The following is a 19,423-nucleotide window of genomic DNA, read 5'->3' as shown; positions in this document are numbered from 1 at the left end:
TTGAGATGTTGGGATGGTATGTGCTGGGATAGAGAACAGGTGGCTGGCGGCTTCTCTGCAGCAGTGAAAGGGCAGGCTGAGGATGGATAGACTCAGCTCAGGAAGGCTCTGGACAGGTTAGACACACCAGCCTCCCTCATCCTCCAGCTGAGGAAGGGGGTCATATCAGGACAGGGCTGCACTTGCCCACGTGGTGAAGGGGAAAGAAAGAAAAAGCTAGAGCTAGCACCTTCTCCATGGGGGTCTGTTTTCTCTTTTTGCGGGGAGGTACGCGGGCCTCTCACTGTTGTGGCCTCTCCCGTTGCGGAGCACAGGCTCCGGACGCGCAGGCTCAGTGGCCATGGCTCACGGGCCTAGCCGCTCCACAGCATGTGGGATCTTCCCGGACCAGGGCACGAACCTGTGTCCCCTGCATTGGCAGGCAGATTCTCAACCACTGTGCCGGCAGGCAGACTCTCAACCACTGTGCCACCAGGGAAGCCCTGTTTTCTCTTTTAATTGAGGTGAAATTCGCAAAACATACAATTGACCGTTTTAAAATGTACCCTCCAGTGGCAGGTAGTGCACTCATGATATTTATTGTGAATAAACTTAATTTAGTTTCAAAACTTTGGCGTGGTCGGTTTCTGGTTATGGGTGAGTTGCACTCACCAAGGTGGCAAAGACCCTGTCCAGCTGTTCACTGCGTTTCCTGCGCCTAGCACAGTGCAGGACAATGGCGCTCCTACAGGTGCTTGTTGAATGAATAAATGATTCCTCCCCAGATCAACCCGGTCTACCTGAGCTGGGATGCAGTTCCAGAGAGGATTCCCTGAGCCCGTTCCAGAACCCACTCCGCTGGGACCATTTCATAGACTGGGGTCCCGAGCTGTAGACCAGGCACCACGCTGATTGGGCGGAGGCCCCACTTCACCAGGCTGGGGAGTCATCCCGAGCCGGGCGCCGGCGGCCCGGGGAGAGGTGCCGAACCGGGACCCCGGGAGCCATCGCCGGCCGCTTCCGATTTGACTGATTTGACTTGGTTTCGGTCGCCGCTCCCAGAAGGCTCGCCCCCCGCCCCCGCCAGGCAGGCCCCGCCCCGCCCTCCGCTTCCTCCCAGATCCCTGGCACTGCGGCCGCTCGGGCAGAGGAGCCGGAGCGGCGAGGTAGCGGCGGCGGCGATGGTGAGGGCCCGGGGCCGGGGCAGAGGGCGAGCGTGGAGGGGTGCGAGGCATGAGTCCGAAGTCCAAGGGGTGGGGGCGTCCTTCGGGACGGCGCCCGGAAGCAGGACCGGGGCCGGACCCTCAGCTCGTCGCGCGCATCGCGGGAGGGAAAGGGCGGCGTGCGAGGGTCCCGACTGCCCAGCGCCGAGTGAGCTGGACTCCGGCTTCCCACTTGCCGGGGCCAAGCGGTTACGAGCACCAGCTTCGGAGTCAGACTCCGGGCTGAGATCCTGGTGGTGGCCACTTACCCGCTCTGTGACCCCGGGCAAGTCACTTAGCTTCCCTGAGCCTCTTTTTCCGCATCGTGAAGTGGGGTCAGCGATACCCGCCTTGCTGGGTCCTTAGGGGGTTAGAGGAGGTACAATGGCAGAGACCTGCCTGGCCCTCAGAACCTGCTCCTGAGAAGTGGTGGGTAATATGGTGACCTCTTCAGCCCTTCCTGGTGCTGTGAGGACACACGTCTGGCCCAGGGGTTGGAAACCTGAGCCGATGGGGTGGTTGAAGCCAGTCCTGTGGCAGGGTGTTGGAGGGCAAACTCCTTCCCCTGGGGACAGAGTAAGTAAGATGTTTACTATAAAAGTTCCACTGAAGTTATCAGAGTGTGGCATAGTCTGACTCCCTTCTAAGCCGTACCTAGGGACACATTCTGAGTTGAGTCATCCCCCGCTCCTGCTGTAGACTCTGGCCTCTGTCCCCACTTGTCATTTCCAGGCAAAGGTGTCAGGAGCAGTTGGTGCCAGTCACTTCTCCCCTCCCCTGGAATTCCTGGGGAAGTTGTGCCCGGCAGGAAGCAGGCTTGGTGCTTTAAGATTCTGCCATGGAGGGACTTTCCTGGGGATCCAGTGGTTAAAACTCTGCCCTCCCAATGCAGGGGGCGCAGGTTCGATCCTTGGTCAGGGAACTAAGATCCCACATGGCACGGCCAAAAAGAAAAAAAAAAAAAAAGATACTGCCATAAAAAAAAAAAAGATTCCGCCATGGAGAAGGCAGCAGAGGTGTGATGGATGTGGATGTGGCCTGGCTGGGGGTCGAGATGCCTGGATGGCCTCATCTCCAGGGAACTGGAGGCAGGAAGAGGAAGTGGGGCAGGAAGGTAGCACTGAGCTCTAAGGCCAGGCCAGGAAACTGAGGGAGGCCCAGGGAATGGGACGGAGCCCAGAGCCCACTTCCCAGCGTGCAGAGCAAGGAATCAGGCAGGGTTAGGATGGGCTTGCGGCTGGGCCTTAGCACTTGTTGAGAAGAGGAAACTCTTGAAATGAAGGCTGAGGCTGTGATAATTTACTGGGGGTTACTGGGAAACTCTGGAACTCTCACAGGTTCATCTGAGGCAAATAGTGGATCTGAGCCTGGGGACTGATCTCTCTCTCCCAACCATCTCCTAGCCCCTTCCCTCTGTTTTTTCTCTTATTCCTGCCCCTTTGTCCACCCCCAGCACTCTCCCTTCCTTCTTCCCATCCGCCTTCCCTACCTGGTCCTTCTTGCTTTCCCTTCTTTTCTCCTCTTTTCTGATTCATTCAGTTAACAAGTGTTTCTTGGGCATTTCCTTTGTGTCAGTCATGGGGACTGGTATAGGGGATAGAGTAGGAACAAAATAGTGATGGGAAAAATAGAAATTGAATGGGTAATGAATTCATTCATCCTGTAGATGGTCCTCACTCATGCTCTGTGCCAAGCATTTGGGTTTTGAGCCACAGGCCTCCCTCATATGCACACAAGTTGAGTTGGCAGCATCAAACTTGATGAGTCTTTAGCCAGCCAGCTAAAGCATTTGACCTCCCTTTACCCGCATCCAGTTTAACACAGGGGTTAAGAATGTGATCCTTGGAGACTAAGTGTATTCAACTCCCAGATCTTCTACTCACTGGCTCCGTGACCTTGGATGGGTGATTTAACCCCTCCGAGCCTCAGTTTCGTATAAAACTGGGGTGAGAGTACTTTCCTCAGTGGATTGTCGTGAGGCTTCAATGAGAAAGTGAACAAAGAGCTAGCAGCACAGTTCTCAGCTCAGAATACGTGCTCATTGAGTGGGAGCTAATTATTACTGTCAAGAGGTAAAACCTTCTCAACAGCCTGTAGCGCCTGATGGAAATAAAATAGATATAGGTTATCAAAGGCCCATGTCAAGTTTTATATTTAGGTTAGAAACGATTAAGTGCACAAGGTGGCAACAGGGAAGAGCTTGCTTGGCTGTGTATTTTGTAAAAATACTTAAGAGGTTTTATTGACCACAGGTGTGGTTCCTGGGATCTGACAGCTAAAAAAAAACCTAAGGAAACTTGGGCTACCGCAATAATAGCTATTATTTATTGAGCATTTAGTATGTGTCAGGACTTGTGCTAAGCACTTTATTTATAACATGCCACATGCCTTAGCTAATGTTATGGGAGATATTATTGTCACCACTTTATAGATGAGGAAGCAGAGGGGTCAGAAAGGTCATATCCCCAGTCTTTAGTCACTCAGCTGGTGAGTGGCAGAGGCAGGATTTGAAGGAACCCAGGGCTGTAATGCAGAGCCCGGCTCTTAGGCTCTGAGCTCAGGCGAGCGCTGACCCAGGAAGGAGGTGATACACCAGGTCGCTGCCCGGGTCCCTCTGAAGATGACAACAGTGACAGCTGGGGTAGGGTTTCGTAGGCATTAATCAGGAAAGAGGGGAGACAGGAGAGTTTGGACAGGGAGGTTTTTAAGAGCTTTCTTTTCAGAGAAACCAGCTGTATTTGGCCTGGAAAAACCCGAGGAGAGATCTGAGAACTGAAGGAGGGATATTCTGCACACCGGGTAACAGTCTGTCGATTTCCTGTGTAACTACCATCCTCCGTCTGCCAACAATGCTGCCCCTACCCAAGCTCGGAAGTGCCTCTCACCCTCCCTTCCTCTCTCACCCACCCTTCCTCTCTTGCCCTCCGTTCCTCCCAGCCCCCCAGCCTGGGGACCTCTCCACATACCCTTGCAGGTAGCATTTCTACATGCCTTCTGGTGGCCTCTGGCCTGAGTTATCTCACTTTCGTTCATGCCAGTCTACCACCAACAGAGAAAGTTTCCTGACGCCCCTCCAGGCTCAGAAACCTACATAAGCTCTTGATCCATCCCTCCCTCCATGGAAGCTTCCTCATCTTGACTTTTACCCTCTGCCAGGTCCGTCACTGTCCAGAGTGTGTCTCTGTTTGCCTGTGGCCGTAGTCTCCACCACGTGCCCCCCGCCCCCATCCCCGGTCCCTCTTGGTTCTCAGGCATCACCTGTCTGTGGGCGGCTCAACACTCGCTATTTGTATCTCATGGGGCAAACTCATTACTCTTCTCTAACTGTATCATACACACTTCTTTCCCCCAGCCTATAGCGATCTTTTCAAGAACCGGCCCAACTCATTCAGAAAATATTTTCCACGCATCCACGGTGTGCCAGGCGCTGTGCTGAGTTCTATGTGGCAGGATGCAGCGTGGCCGTCCTCCGGTCTCTTACCTCCTTCCACACCCCGCAGTTCTTTATTTGAATCACCGTGCCAACAGAGACCCGTGCATACAGTGTCCTTTTTCCTCTGGTTGAGGGGGGCCAAGGAGGGCTAGAGACTTGAGCCTCAGGCCTCTGTGTTCCCTGGAGCGAATGTGTTCTTTTAGGCCTGGGCCCATCTGGGCTCCAGACAGGCCTGGCTTCTCAGTGGCGGAAGGAGGCTACAGCTAGCAGTGGGAGGCACAGCCAGCTCTCCTGAAGAATGTGACCCAACATCACCCCATGTTGGAGAATAAGATGACAACAGCTGTAGCATTTAGATTAGAAAAAAATGATATGTAACATCCCACCAGTCTCTAGCAGTGATTCTCATTTTTTTTTTTTTTTTTTCTTTGTGGTACGCGGGCCTCTCACTGTTGTGGCCTCTCCCGTTGCGGAGCACAGGCTCCGGACGCGCAGGCTCAGCGGTCATGGCTCACGGGCCCAGCCGCTCCGCGGCATGTGGGATCTTCCCGGACCGGGGCACGAACCCGTGTCCCCCGCATTGGCAGGCGGACTCTGAACCACTGCGCCACCAGGGAAGCCCTGATTCTCATTTTTGAATCTTGGTCCATTCCCAGGTTTTTGCCTTGGACTATTTGAATGTGAGAGACTCCAAGTAATGGAGACTTGTTGAATAATTTAGTCGTCATAATAGTGGTGATGGTGGTTGACTCAGGAAAACTCAAGAGATGAGTACAACTTCCCTGCTTTCTTCATAATGCTTCCTTGTTCCCCAGCTACTGCTTCCCCCAGCCCATGAGTGTACCGCTCTGTCGTGGTTTTCCGGCCCCCTCTCAAAATGGGTTGCTTTTCTAGCTCATGAGTAAATATTGACCTACTTGGGTTTCAGATGCCTGCCCCTCGAAACTCCTGCTGGGCTAGATAAACACACTGGGATAACAAACTTGAGAATGACAGTTGCATTTGGATAAGTTATAATGCAATTGGCTCACTCATTGAGTCCTTGTAGATGGTCAGCATTGTGCTGGCCTCCTGGGCCTCCAGGCTGGTGGCAGACAAAGGCAGGGCACTGGCCCCTGCCCTCCCCCTGGGAGCTTGTGGTCCAGTTGGGGAGATAGGATTCATATACTGGGAATGCTTGGAGGTTACATGCAAGGCAGCTGCAGGGATCCTGAACGGGGATTCTTCACTGAGTAGGAGGTGGCCCTCTGTGACCACCAGATCCCTTCCCTTTCTCTGGTTTTAAGTGGAATTCAGTCAAGTGCCAAAATGTCTTGCCACAGACAATGGGCAATATAGTCTGGCAGGAAAGGGAGCCTGGCCCATGCTCTGTGGGGAGGAGATGAGAACAGGGTTGGGCTCTGGGGGACAGGGCTGGAGGAGGGAGTTCCTGTGGTTTGTTAGTCCCCTGGGATTCATCTCCCGACGTGTCCCTGGACCTCCAGCTCTCACCAGGGCCTCGTGCCCTGGGTCTCTCCCAGTTGCATGTATCCAAAGCCCAGCTTCTTTCTTGCTTGTGATCCATGTGTTCTTCCTCTTCCTGGCCTCTCCCCCAGCTTGGACCCTGCATCTCCCTTCCCAGTCCTCTGAAATGAGCTGGGTTCTTTTGTCAGGTGAGGCTGCTGCCCAGGCTGGGAAATCCAAGAGCTGGTCTCTCCTGTGTGAGTTGGATCCCAGTGAAGATCCTGGCTAGCTGGAAAGCTGGAGGCCAGAGGCCAGGAAGGCCGAGGCTCCCAGGCAGACAGCGAATGAATCGACTTTGAGCATTGATGTGGGAGCAGGGTCAGGCCAGGAGGCAGAACTGGCTTGACCAGTCAGAGGCTGGAGGAGGGAGGGGAGCGAAATCTGATCTCAGTTTGTGTGTGTGTGTGTGTGTGTGTGTGTGTGTGTGTGTGTGTGTGTCTGTGTGTGTGTGTCTGTGTGTGTGTGTGTGTCTGTGTGTGTGTGTGTGTCTGTGTGTGTGTGTGTGTGTCTGTGTGTGTCTGTGGGGTTAAGCAGAGGCTATAACGTGTGGTGATCCAAAATTATCTGTGTAGCTCAGTGGGCTGGATCTCCTCCCTGTCTGGCTCTGGCCAAGTAGCTTGGTTCTGTGTTCTTTGCTGCCTCCTTAGGCCAGTGGGAAGCCACAGGGCAGGTGCACAGTAGGTTGAGGCCGTCCTAGAGCAGGTGAGCCAAGTGTCTGCTTTTTGGGAGGGTGGGTCCTGGGAAGGTCCCATCCTCAGGCAACTTAGAGGAAGCGAAGATGCTGGAAGTCAAGGCAGACCTAGGACCTGCCTTGATGGGCAAGGGGAGGAGCCAAATGTGAGCCGTACACACCCAAGAGGCCAGCCCTTCCCTCTGCACACATCAGACCCTTACATGAAAGGCGCTGTTCCCCTTAATCATACACTGCGCAAGCACGCGCGCGCGCGCTTGCCCAGTGGGGCAAGGAGGCCACTAGGTCTCAGGACCAGATGAGGGCCAGGCAGGGGCCTCATGTAGCCCTGACCTTGGGCTTGGTGTCCAGGCAGGGAAAGAGTTGGAGCGGTGCCAGCGGCAGGCGGATGAGGTGACAGAAATCATGCTCAACAACTTCGACAAGGTCCTGGAGCGCGACGGGAAGCTGGCGGAGCTGGAACAGCGTTCAGACCAACTCCTGGACATGGTGTGAGGCCTGGAGAAGCAGGGAGGGGGAGGGAGAGGCTAGGAGGGGCCCTCAGAGGGAGCTCTCAGGCTGTGCTCAGGGTCTCCCGGCTGGCTGTTGGTAGGGCCTGAGGCTCACCCAAGGTGTGGGGACTGTGGGTTTCTTGAAGCATCCCTAGCCTAGCTGTGCAATGGGTGGGGAGGTCTCATGAAGTACGAAGGCCTTGGTTTGAAGCTGTGGATCTTCCTAAAGGTTGAAGACTGGCATAGTTAACTGCGGGGGAGCCTGTAGGCCTGTGAGTCAAGGGCTACACCAGTGTGGGAGACCAGGAGTCAGGCTGGGAGGGTCCCAGGGCAGGCTGCTTAGAGAAAGGGAGCTGACAGGTTGGGGAGGCTGCGGGAGGAGACTAGGCCTTGTCGGAGTTGGGTTGGAAGGAGCTGGTCCAGGGCTCTGGGGAAACCACTAACTCCTACCCTGTGTCTGGGGGTGTCCACAGAGCTCCGCCTTCAGCAAGACAACCAAGACTCTGGCCCAGAAGAAGCGCTGGGAGAATGTCCGTTGCCGGATCTACTTGGGGCTGGTAGTAGGCGCTGGTGTGCTCATCCTCCTGATTGTGTTGTTGGCCATGTTTCTCCCACAAAGCAGCAAGGGCAGCAGTGCCCCACAGGCCCAGGATGCAGGTCCTGCCTCAGGGCCTGGGGAATGACACAGCTGGGCCTGGAAAAGAGGCCGAATAGCCACACTGGTCGGTTCTGGTCTTCAGAGAACCCTGGAGTTTGCTCCCTTCTGAGCCACCCCAGTGAGCGTGGAAGGGCAGCAGCAATTTGTGCACCTTTGTTACTTCCTATTACACCAGAGACTGGCCCTTGAGGGCAACCTGATGCGCTGGCCATGCCAGGGCAGCCCCACCTGGAGCTTAGTAAAAGCTGCTGTTGGGTTAAAAGCTGCTGTTTGGTTAAAAACTGGTGTATGTGTGTCTGTGTGTGTTTGAAGGTCTTCAGATTGGTTCATCCTGCCCTGCCTCCACCCCTGGGGCTGCTTGGAAAACAGGACTCCCAAGGACTCCAGCCTTGGGAGATGGCCCTTCTCCCTTCTCAACTTGATCCAACCCTACAGACAGATCCTTCTGGGGTGCATGTGTAAAGACACAACAGCCCCCAAACCAGATCCTTCAACCAGTGCCCTCCAAGTCTGTTTCCCTGAGAATGAAATCTGTTATTTTTCTGAGTCTTGGGATGTTCAGAGGACCCATGGGACTCCAGATAGGAGGACAAAGAGGAAAGCACTTCCAGATCTTTATATCACAAGGCTCTCACCTTCAGAGAGACTTTTCCCCTTGAGCACCTCTGCTCCAATTTCTCCCTCAAGCTTTACACCAGATCACAGGTGGGGTAGGTGGCAGGAAAGGGAAAGGGCTTCCTTCTATGGTGCTGTAATGCAGAGTCACAAAGTTTGCCCTGTGGGAAAGAATTGGGGCTTTTCAAAGGGCCAGGGAGGCAGTGCCTTCAGGGCACCAAGTAAGATCGTTGGGTAAAGGCCAGGGAAGAAGGAAAGGCCCTACCAAGACCTGGGAAACAGGGCAGCCACTGCCTGAACTCCTTAACTGCATGTCAAACTCAAGAGCGGGTGGGAAGGGGAATTCAGGGTCAAGTGTGCAACAGAAACAGTTCCTTGTTAGGTGGAGTGAGGGCTACTGACGGAGAAACAAGAACAAACCATCGAGTTGTGTGGAGCTGTACCCGCACAGAGCGTGTTACTTTCGCTCGGCTCACCACCATCTGCCTTTCCCGGGGAAGATGGAGGCAAGCACCCGGTGCTGCACTTAGGTGTGCAACACTACTAAGAGGCCCTGTGAATGTGGACTTGGGTTTTACATATGTAACAAGGGATAATGACCCTGAGGAGTATTTATACCCTATGTACAATATCTCTCAATGTAATGGTTCTAGATGCCAACTAAATGCTAACTATTGTCCAAATCATTTAGTGCAGTCACTCTCAACCTTGCCTCACATCAGAATCACCGGTAGAGCTTATTAAAAAAATACCACTCCCAGGCCTAGATCAGTTAAATCAGAATCTTTAAGGCTAAGTATCAGACCCGGTTTTTTTTGTTTTTTTCCCTAAAGCTGCAACCCCGCCTCTTCTCTCTCCAGGAGATTCATGGGTAGCCAGGGATGCAAACCACTTGTTCAATTCAAGCCACTGGTTTTACAGAAGCTGGGGGAGAAGTTGAGCAATGGGCTAAAGGTTACAGATAGTTCCATGAGCTGGTAAGGCCCTAGATTCCCCTGCAGGGATCGTCCTCCTCTCGGTTGGGGAGGCTGCCCCACCCTTTATTATTGTGCCTAACACAGAAGAAATGAGCAGGGAATTTTTGTTTGTTTTGCGGGAGTCGTGGAGGAGTGAAGCGCCAAGTCCTGAACAAATTAGATGCAGAAGTGCCCGGCGAGGCCGCGACAGAGCAGCGGGAAGCACCCTGACACCAGGCCTCCCTAGGCTCGCAGAACCATGATCCCTGGGCCAGGGCCTCCCTCCGTCTCTGAGAGACCTCTGACATCTGTCCTGCCGAGACTCTGAGCCGCAGAGCGGATGAAGGACCCCTACAGCCCAGAGCCTTGGTTTTTCAGGGCTCTAGGGACGCGAGCCACACGTCCCTCCCACGAACCTACTCTAGGCTGGGACTGCAAGACGAAAATTTTCTGACCAGCCCCGGCCCCTGCCATTGGTTTCAGCCTTTGGTCACCTGACTTAATTGAGCCAATGAAAGGTGAGAAAATTAATACTTCCGCTTTCCCTGAGGCGAAAGAGCCACTGTGCCCGCCTTTCGGATGCTATGATCGGTCACCCTCCCTCAACTCGCCAGTTTATTGGCCAGCACCGCGAGGCTGAGGTGCAGCGGGGTCTGAGGGCAGTGTCAGGCCCGCTGCCATGGCGTCTTATTTCGATGAACACGACTGCGAGCCGTTGCACTCCGAGCAGGATGCCCGGACCAACATGCTGCTGGAGCTCGCCAGGTGGGTGCGCGGGGCTGGGAGGTAGGGCTCACGCAGCAGGTTACTGGGCTGAAGCTGGCTGGAGAAGGCGGATTATCTGGGGCAGTAGATTCAGAGGAGGACGGATAAATAATCTGGAGAGTTAGTTCCACAGTGAGATTCGGGGGAAGTCGATCATTTGGATCGTCCTTGGAGGAGCCCGGGCAAGGGGGTTCTGGAAAAGACGAGCTGGCGAGTCGGGGGAGTCGGGGCCGCAGGGCAGTGGGGCTCTAGGAGATTCTGGAATAGGCGGGTCATGGGGGCGGGGTAGGGGCCGTGTGGCTGTGAGTGGGCATATTCGTTAGGATATGCCAAGCATGGAAGCCACACTGCCACTTGGAATCTGGCTTTACCAGGTCATTCCTGCGTGGCCTGGGTAACTTCTCTGAGCTGTTGTCTCATGTGTAAAATGGGAATAAACAGCCTGCGTGCTTGGGGTTGTCTGATGGCAGCTGTAAGCCATTTCCCGCTGTGCTTTTTACGTAGTGAGCACTACTGAGGCGTAGCTATTAGTACTAGTAGCTGGGCAGAGTACTTATCTGTTAATGCTTAGTGGACTGCGGGGGCAATGAGAAAGTATGGGTTTTTTTGTTTTTTGTGTTTTGGCTATGCTGGGTCTTCGTTGCTTCACACGGGCTTACTCTAGTTGTAGCGAGCGTGGGCTACTCTTCGTTGCGGTGCGCGGGCTTCTCATTGCGGTGGCGTCTCTTGTTGCAGAGCATGGGCTCTAGGCGCAAGGGCTTCAGTAGTTGCAGCACGCGGGCTCAGTAGTTGCGGCACGTGCGCTTACTAGTTGCAGCACGCGGGCTCTAGAGCGCACAGGCTTCAGTAGTTGTGGCACACAGGCTCAGTAGTTGCAGCTCGTGGGCTCTAGAGCGCGGGCTCAGTAGTTGTGGTGCACGGGCTTAGTTCCCCTTCAGCATGTGGGATCTTCCTGGACCAGGGATCAAACCCGTGTCCCCTGCATTGGCAGGTGGATTCTTAACCACTGGACCACCAGGGAAGCCCCAAAAGTATGATTTTTCTTTGGTTCTGACTTTGGATTCTTCTTCCCAGGTCCCTTTTCAATAGGATGGACTTCGAAGACTTGGGGTTGGTAGTAGATTGGGATCACCACCTGCCTCCACCTGCTGCCAAGACTGCAGTTGAGAACCTCCCCAGGACAGTCATCAGGGGCTCTCAGGCTGGTGAGAACACTAATTCTTTCCACTATTTGGGTCAGGTCTGCCAGACCCACCCCCTCTGGAAGCCAGACTATGGTCTGGCCCTTCAGTTTTCCAGGCCAGGTTGGGGCAAGAAGTGTCCTTCAGGAATGGGAGCTGGGAGGTAGGGCCTATAGCAGCTCTCCTGATTAGCACTCCCTCCTCAAGAGCTCAAGTGCCCCGTGTGTCTTTTGGAATTTGAGGAGGAGGAGACTGCCATTGAGATGCCTTGCCATCACCTCTTCCACTCCAACTGCATTCTGCCCTGGCTGAGCAAGGTACTGCTTCCTTTTTCCCAGCCCTCACCCTGCCCTGGGCCCAGTTCTCAAGCCGCTTTCTGTTTGTGGACTACTGGGGGGATCAGAGACGGGAGAGGGATAGGGGTGGGATTTGGGAGCTGGAGACGGTTTTTAGCTTATCAAGACCAGACCTGGGCTCGTACACTGCACTGCTTTTCCCAGACAAATTCCTGCCCCCTGTGCCGCCACGAGCTGCCCACTGATGATGACACTTATGAGGAGTATAGACGAGATAAGGTAGGGGGCTGGGTAAGTGGAGTGGGTGGTGACGGGGCTCCCTGAGTCCGTCCTTGATGCTCTCGTTCCCCACCTCAGCAAGCCTGAGTAGGCCTCATGGTCCCTGACTCTGGCGGCCTTCCCAGTGATTTTAGTGAGGGGCAAGAGCCTTGGCATCGCAGGTGCCCAGGGCCTGAGAACAGTGAGCCAGTCCCACGGTGGCTGCCCTGTCCCTTCACCCACAGGCCTCGGGGTACGGCCCCTGCCCAGTGCACCCTCTTTCCTTCAGGCTCGCAAGCAGCAGCAGAAGCACCGACTCGAGAACCTCCATGGAGCCATGTACACATGAGGTGGCTGGGACGGCACACCAGTCCTCCACAACACCTTCCTCGTCTGCCTCGGATTCTCATTAAAAGTTTCTTTACCCATCCTGCCGCTCCATTGCTCACAGGCCTGGGCAGGGACTCTGTACTCTCCAGTGGGTCTCTACTGCTATGGGGGAAGGTGGTCCTGAACCGTAGAAGGTACCAGGCTGCCAAGCCTGCTGGCCTCAGGGCAGTAGGGCCCAGGTCAAGCACTTGGCCACCGACCAGACCAGCCAGGGCTTCGGCCTCTGTGTCTGCAGTTGGAAAGCAAAATGTGTCAGGGTCTGGCAGCCAGTAATTACTTAAAAACGGTAAAGAAAAACTAGCCCATCTCTCTCCCTCCCCCTGCAATCTTTAGTCAACCTTAGAATCCCAGGGGCTTTCTTTAGCGTCACTGCAAAGACTGCTTCTAACAAACATTTCCAAGTTATTCTCTGTATCCTCCCTTCCTCCTATCCCTTAGTGTGGAATCAAGCTTCAAACCAGACTCTGAGCAGGACAGGAGTGTGAAAGGATGGAGTCGGCTCTTTAGACTGTTTAAAGGCCCAGAAAGGGCTTCAAGCCCTTGCCGGGTATTTGGATAGCACTTGGCATCCCTCGTTTTTCTCAAAGAGCAGCGGGCACTCGGGACCCTCCCTGGAGGCAGAGGCTTTCTCCCATCCTTTGCCTAGGGAAAGCCAGGATCAGGCCCTCTCCGACTCTCCAGAACAGACTACAGACATGCAAATTAGAATTCTTTTAATAGATATATATATAAAAAAAAGTACTAAAATACCCACGTGGTTCTGCTGTGTTATTTGCCCTAAAGAAAGGGACAGAGTGAAGAATCCCAGTGCAGCTCAGTGGGCCCAGAAGTGGGCCTTCCCACAGACTAAGGAGTGCTCACCCCCGCCCCCAGACTGCTGTCCCTCTTGCTGTTCCCAGCCCCCAATTCCTGCAGCAGGAAACCCCAGTGGCACTGGGGGAGTAGAAGGCACCTGAAGGGCTGGCTGGGTGAATGAGGATACGTGACCTTTAAAACATAAAAATAACACTGTGGTGTGGGGAGCAGGCTGTGCGCAGCTTGGGCAGCCGCCAGGGCCCGCTCCTGTATGGCACAGGTGGGTGTGGGATGGCCACTCCTCCAGGAGCGAGGAAGCCTCTGTCCCAACAGAATACTTTCTCAAAATCGTTTTTTGGTACAAAATAAATGCGAAGGAGATAACGGGGTGGGGAGCTGCGGAGGCCGGGCCAGCCACCCTCCCCAGACCTCAGATCATGGCGACGCTCTCAGGGGCACAGTTGAGGTGTGTGGAGGTGCTGCTGCTTCCGGACGACTTGCAGGCCCGGCCGGGGGCGGGCTGCAGTGTGGCCACCAGTGTCTCCGAGGAGACTGCCCCGAACTCATAGCTGAAGGTGCCGTAGAAGATGAGGATGTCGATGACAAACACCCACTCGCATAGGGCTGCCCCGTGCTGCAGCTGAGAGCTCTCGTGGATGAAGAAGACCCCGCCTGGGATGGGGCTAAGGAAATGTTCAGTGGGATGGGCAGCAGCCTGGCGACACCCTTTCTGCCTTCCCGGATATGCGGCTAGGCTGGGGCCGAGGACCAGGCCTCACCTCCCGTGAGAGGGGGGCAGAAGACCACCCTGGGTGGGGGCGGATCCCCATCTTGGGTGGGAGAGGGCCTGGGCTACAGGAGGAGCTCCTGGCCGCCCTGTCCTGGAAGGATACTGAGGATCAGAGAGACAAAGGCGATGGCTGCCAGCACGATCCGCAGGTAGGCCACAGCCAGGTCGTGGGGGGCAGTGGCCCCATGGTAGGAGAGGGCACAGTGCAGGCAGACAAAGAGCAGCCCGGCAGTGAAGGCCACGCCGGTTCCGACGTAGTGCAGAGACTTAGCGTGATCCACCTGGGCCCGGAGAGAGGGGCCGACCCGTGAAGCAGCTCCCTCCACCCCGCTCCGTCCCTCCCTCCCGGGCTTTTCCCCTCCCGGGCCCTGTTCTTCCCACCCCCAACCCTGAGGGGCAACCCTCGGGAAACTGAGGGCCCCTGCCGAAAGCCTGGCCCCCTTTGGGAAGTGCAAGAGGTGGGCGGGCAGGCGCACCTGGAAGTTGCCCACCACCACCAGGCCCGCAGCGTTGGTGCAGCCTGTGATGAGCGTCGTGGTGTTGACCCAGGAATGACGGCTCTGCTCCAGGAGCTGCCCGTAGCGCAGGAGGCAGATCAGGGCCACTGGGGGAGGAGAGCACAGGTGGGGCCGGCTCTGGCCCTGGCCCAGTCCAGCGAGCCCACCAGCTTTCCCCAGATACTCTGAGGGCAGGAAGGGAACGGACAGGCGGGTGGTGTGCCCTACCAGCGTGGCCGTGTGCAAGTTAGCCTTGGGCCTTCAAGGAACGGAAGAGAAGTGGCCCCGCTGGCCTTAGCTCGTGGCGGGGTAGGCGGCGCGAGGCCAGGGCTTCCTGGGCCTCTTTGGGGAGCAGGTGTGAGGGCGGGCAGGACTGAGCGGGTTGGTGGTCGGGCCGAGGGCACAACTCACCCATGAAAGCACCCACGTTGCCAATGAGGCTGAAGAGGCAGCTCTCTGGGGGGTATGTGCCGCACTTGCTGAGAGGAGGGGGCGAGGACAGAGTGAGGGGGGGGCAGGAGCACCGGAAGGCCCCGTTCTGGCCCGCCTGCTCTCCCTTGCCTTATCTGTGCCTGTTCCTTGGCAGGCAAGCCCGACTGATGAGAAGGGCCAGGGTCCCTCACAAACATTTGGCCCTAGGCTGGCCGCACCTCCCCCCAAGGCAGAGCTGGTGTGCGTGCTGGGGTAGGCAGTGCCCAGGATTGCTCGGCAGACCCCGAGGCTCTTGGACTCCCTGAGACCGTCAAGGCCTGCAGGGGGTCTGGCTTCCCTTAAGCCAGAACTTGGGCTGGGCAAACGGAGAGCTTGAACTTAAATCCAGGTGCCTCCACTTACTAGCTGAGGGACCTGGATGGATGACATAGCTCTGTCTCACTTTCCTTGCCTATAAAATGGTGAAAACAACAGCTGCCTTAGTGCTAGGAGAATTAAATACCGCTACGCATGTAAAGCATTCAGCACAGGGTCCGGTACATAGTAATTGGTAAGTAATATTGTAATTAAGTGCTCTTAATGGAATTATTATTCCTGAGACCCAAGGACAGGCCTTTGCTGGGGGGGCTTAGTTGGGAGTCTAGCAGGGCCTTGGGTCTCTGTGACCTGCGCGGTTTCTAGGCCTTACCTGATGAGGGGGACATCGTCCAGGGTGCAGCAGGTCTTGGGGCCCCCTTGCTCAGTGGGGTCAGGAGAGCAGGATTCGTTGTAGGACCTGGCAGGCAGGACAGAGAGTAGCCTGGGGGAAAGGGGTTCCCCCAGGCCCTCGGCCTGTAGCCTCAGGCCTCTCGGAGACCACCCTCCCAGACCTCCCTTGGCAGGGGCAGAAGAGCCCACTTCCCAGGGCCCCCCTGAGACAGAAGCCAAAGGGGCGAATGACGGTGGGAAGCAGGTAGGTGGGCACGAAGCCATGCCTGGGGAGGGGCAGGCGCTGCCAATGTCAGAGAAGAGCAGTGAGGCCCAGTGTCTCCATCTGGCTCGAGGCAGCCCCGGCCCCAGAGGGAACAGAGATGAAGGGAGCTTTAGAGTGAGGCTGTCTGCAGAGTGCGCCATACCAGTTCTCCACGGGGCACACGTGGTGGTTCATCACGGCCATGGCATACCTGCGGGAGCACAACTGTCACCCTGCCCCATGATGCACCCAGCCTTCTCCCACTGACTCTTTTCCTTTGATTCTGCCCCCATTCAGCCTTATCATCCTTTCCGGGGACACAACCTGGGGTGGCCCTGGGGCTTGATGCTACTCTAGAACCCACAGCCTAGTCCCAAACTAGAGGACCTCTGGAAGTTGCCCTGGCTAGAAGTGTGTCTGTCAGGGCCACCCTGCTGGACAGCAGTGGTGCCAGCTTGTCCCAAGGGGCTGTGTGCCCAGGCACCAGGCCAGGCTTTGCAGACAGCCAGAGTGGCCCTGGGTACCACCCTGGAGCCTGCAACAGGACAAGGGACTTTGTGTGTGCCATCAGGCTCCTGTTGGGTCCTGTCCCTCCTCAGCCGGGGTCCATTTTGTCCCCTAGTTGCCTCCCCCCATCCTCCTCTTTACTCACACAGTCCATAGGCCAGTGATGGAGAATGCTGACAGGCTGATAGGAAGGAGGATCCAGGCGGTCATGAGGGAGGGGAGCCAGGGTGGTGGTGGTGTGGGGGGAGGACAAGAGGTAGGTGGGGAAGAGGGTGTGGACCCAGCTACCTTAAGGTACTTCGCCAAAACCATCAGCTGCCCGGGCCTGGTGGAGAGAGACAGGTCAAAGTCCAGGGTCTAGTGACTGGCCAAAGCCGGTGCGGGGGAGAGGAAGGTGGTCAACACCAGATGCAGGGCTCCCGCTGCGGCTCTGAGCGCCCACACTTCGGGCTGAGCCCCCGCCGCAACGTGGACACCCTCCGGCAGCCACCGGGGGCCTCCGCGTTCCACCCAGATGTTCAGAAACGCCGCGGGGCCCTAACATCTGGAAAGGGGGCCACTCTCCCTGGCCTGAGGGTCCCGGGCTGGGAGAGGGGCTGGAGTCAGGACAGTCCAGGGGGCCACGCCAAGGAAAGCCTGGGAGGGGATCCGGGGCTGGGTGGAGAGGCGGCCGGGGGCAGGCAGCCACCTGACCACCAGCGCCGCGGGGAAGGGGCGGGTTCACGCGGGAAGCTCAGCCCAGCCCGCTCCCGCCCGCGTGGGCGCCCGGAGCCCACGGTCCGCTAGGCCCCGGGATCCGGGGACCCGCGCCTCCGCAGGTCCGGGGGACGAAGGGTCCCAGTACGCACCTCCCCGGAGCGCCCCGCCGCCGCCGCCACCGCGTCTGCTCGGCCCCCGCGTGGCGCCGTCCCCGGCTGCGGCCCTCGGAGCTGCCCTGAATGGTTTAAAGGGCCGAGCAGCCCCTCCCCCGGCGCCCCGGACCAAGCCGCGCCGCCCGCCGGGACGTGGAGTCCGCGCCGCCCCAGCCCTGGCGCTCGCGCCCAGCCGGGAACTACAACTCCCGAGCCCCCGCGCCCGCGTCACGCTGGAAGGGTGGGCGGTGCCCCGACTTCTGGGGACCTGGACGCCGAGGGCGGTGGCCTGGGACCCCAGCGGAGGCTCTGACACCGATGCGAAAAGGATAGTCCTGTCTACCTGCACCTGCGGGGGAAGCTTCGGGAGGCGGGGAGCTCCGGGTGTGCACTGCCTTCCCGCTGCACGTGTGATTGTCACCGCGCACGTGGCTGGAGGAATCCTCCCTCAGCCGCCGCGCACATTTTGCAGCCTGGACTGGCCGACAGTGACTTCGGGCAGCCTCCCTCCATGTGGCACCCCGTGCCTGCCGCTGTCCAAGGCGAGGTGGGTCTGCAGAGAAGCAAGCACAAAGCCTTGGCTGTTCCTTAGGAAACCAGCGCTCTGGATTTGGCTTTTGCTTCCCTCGGCTCAGCAAACTCTGGAGGAGAGCTACTTTCGTCAGATACATTTTATTTTCCGGGGTACTAGTACACAGTGTACTGTCCAGAAGTCAGTGTCCAAAATGTGTTTCCTGTGCTGAACACTCACTTGAAACAATATCCATTCAAAGTAGACACACTTGGCCAGGTGTTGGGAGGCAAAGGAGAGGAGAGGAAGGCAGGAGACCCAGAGCAATCTGGGAAAAAGCAAACAACTGTGAGGATAAATTACGCAACAGCTTCACCAAAATTTATGTTGAATGAAAAAAATGCACAACCTAAAAGTTGAGAATTGTTTTATTCGGTAGACTTTCTGAGGACTCAAGCCCTGGAGGAAGCCTCTCGGATACCTCTGAGGGACTGCTCCAAAGAAGCAGGGGAGAAGCCAGGATGGGAGTTTTTGCAAAACCCAGGTATTTGTAATATCAAAAGCTTACTGTTAATTAAAGACCAGTAAACAGACACCTCAAGTTAAAGAATTAGCGCTTTTCTATGTATGGGAAGATACAAGAGTCTGGGCTCATTGAAATCATTCCTTTGATATGCACCTTAACTATCTACGCCAGTATCCTGCTTTTCTCCACCCTGAATCCCCTCAGGGTGCACAGCAGGGGATGGCCGCAGGCTTGATGGTCACATCTTTTTTCCTGACATGGCAGGAGACATTCTTCGTCCACACTTAACAGGCCAAGGGTGCCCTCCTAGACATTCTTTTCATGATTAAAAGAGCAGGAGATCTTCCTTTCACACACTGGAAGTGTAACTGGCACTCTAAATGGCAGCCCAGCATATCTGTTGGAGCCCTTGTGAGGAAATACTGGGGCTGACAGACCTTTACTTGAAGGGAGCATGGGCCCAGGCTGCTGGGAACCAGGGAGCTTAAGTTCGGCAGCACTGGTGAAGCAAATGTAATAGGCAGAAACAGGGCCCTGTACCATGGGGGAAATGGAGAAGATAAACTGGACGACAGCTTGAGGAAGGAGAAACCTTTCTGGACCTAGTGGAAGGTAAAAACGCAAACAGGAAACCTGTTGGAGGGCCCTCTTCCAAATTGCATCAGCACAAGCAGTTAAATCAGGGTCAAAAAGTATGGCAGTGCACAGCGATCACCGTACAAGAAACCTGGCTGCAGGACCGGGGGGTGGAAAATCCAGTCCGTCTGCTGGCCATGCTGTGCCCCAGGACAAGGGAGTGCCTCTTTCTAATTTACCAAGAAGCACCAACTTCCTGCCCAGGGGTGTTGTCCTTGGAGCAGACACCTTTTTCTCATCTGCCCAATGGTGCCCTGAACGCTCAGCATTTCCTACTGCTTTGGAAGCTTTGCAATTTAAAAAATATATATATTTTCTTTTTTTGATGTGGCCCATTTGTAAAGTCTTTATTGAATTTGTTACAATATTGCTTCTGTTTTTTATGCTTTGGTTTTTTGGCGGGGAAGCATGTGGGATCTTAGATCCCTGACCAGGAATGGAACCTGCACCCCCTGCATTGGAAGGCGAAGTCTTAACCACTGGACCACCAGAGAAGGCCCCTGGACGC

At 56.1% G+C, this 19,423-nt stretch overlaps 3 protein-coding genes across 8 annotated transcripts; 2 read left to right on the top strand and 1 right to left on the bottom strand.

The window, feature by feature from the left end:
* Positions 1 to 1,081: 1,081 nt before the first annotated feature.
* Positions 1,082 to 8,242, top strand: VAMP5 (vesicle associated membrane protein 5). The gene is made up of 3 exons (XM_060168666.1): positions 1,082 to 1,163; positions 7,160 to 7,297; positions 7,773 to 8,242. Exons 1-3 carry the CDS (start codon positions 1,161 to 1,163, stop codon positions 7,980 to 7,982), a joined length of 351 nt encoding a protein of 116 aa, XP_060024649.1. The 5' UTR covers positions 1,082 to 1,160; the 3' UTR covers positions 7,983 to 8,242.
* Positions 8,243 to 10,137: 1,895 nt separating this feature from the next.
* On the top strand, positions 10,138 to 12,455 carry RNF181 (ring finger protein 181). Of its 4 annotated transcripts, none has more exons than XM_060170064.1 (5): positions 10,138 to 10,293; positions 11,368 to 11,498; positions 11,682 to 11,791; positions 11,942 to 12,049; positions 12,318 to 12,455. In XM_060170064.1, the coding sequence occupies exons 1-5, from the start codon at positions 10,208 to 10,210 to the stop codon at positions 12,375 to 12,377; spliced, it is 495 nt and encodes a 164-aa protein (XP_060026047.1). In that variant the 5' UTR covers positions 10,138 to 10,207; the 3' UTR covers positions 12,378 to 12,455. The 4 variants fall into 4 exon arrangements, with proteins under 4 accessions (XP_060026047.1, XP_060026048.1, XP_060026050.1 ...); XM_060170067.1 differs by having other exon boundaries at positions 10,139 to 10,293; positions 11,975 to 12,049; XM_060170065.1 differs by lacking the exon at positions 11,942 to 12,049 and having other exon boundaries at positions 12,274 to 12,455.
* A 661-nt stretch (positions 12,456 to 13,116) lies between these two features.
* On the bottom strand, positions 13,117 to 16,703 carry TMEM150A (transmembrane protein 150A). Of its 3 annotated transcripts, XM_060170061.1 has the most exons (7): positions 16,537 to 16,703; positions 16,048 to 16,095; positions 15,621 to 15,707; positions 14,912 to 14,979; positions 14,480 to 14,607; positions 14,107 to 14,284; positions 13,117 to 13,885 (listed from the first exon to the last, which is right to left on the bottom strand). In XM_060170061.1, exons 1-7 carry the CDS (start codon positions 16,701 to 16,703, stop codon positions 13,644 to 13,646), a joined length of 918 nt encoding a protein of 305 aa, XP_060026044.1. In that variant the 3' UTR covers positions 13,117 to 13,643. The 3 variants fall into 3 exon arrangements, with proteins under 3 accessions (XP_060026044.1, XP_060026043.1, XP_060026045.1); XM_060170060.1 differs by lacking the exon at positions 16,537 to 16,703 and having other exon boundaries at positions 15,621 to 16,054; XM_060170062.1 differs by lacking the exons at positions 14,912 to 14,979; positions 16,537 to 16,703 and having other exon boundaries at positions 15,907 to 16,054.
* Between the last annotated feature and the right edge of the window lie 2,720 nt (positions 16,704 to 19,423).

The sequence above is a fragment of the Lagenorhynchus albirostris genome, chromosome 13 (genome assembly GCF_949774975.1).
Source record: "Lagenorhynchus albirostris chromosome 13, mLagAlb1.1, whole genome shotgun sequence".
Taxonomy (NCBI): domain Eukaryota; kingdom Metazoa; phylum Chordata; class Mammalia; order Artiodactyla; family Delphinidae; genus Lagenorhynchus; species Lagenorhynchus albirostris.
This window is presented reverse-complemented; position numbering and strand designations above follow the sequence as displayed.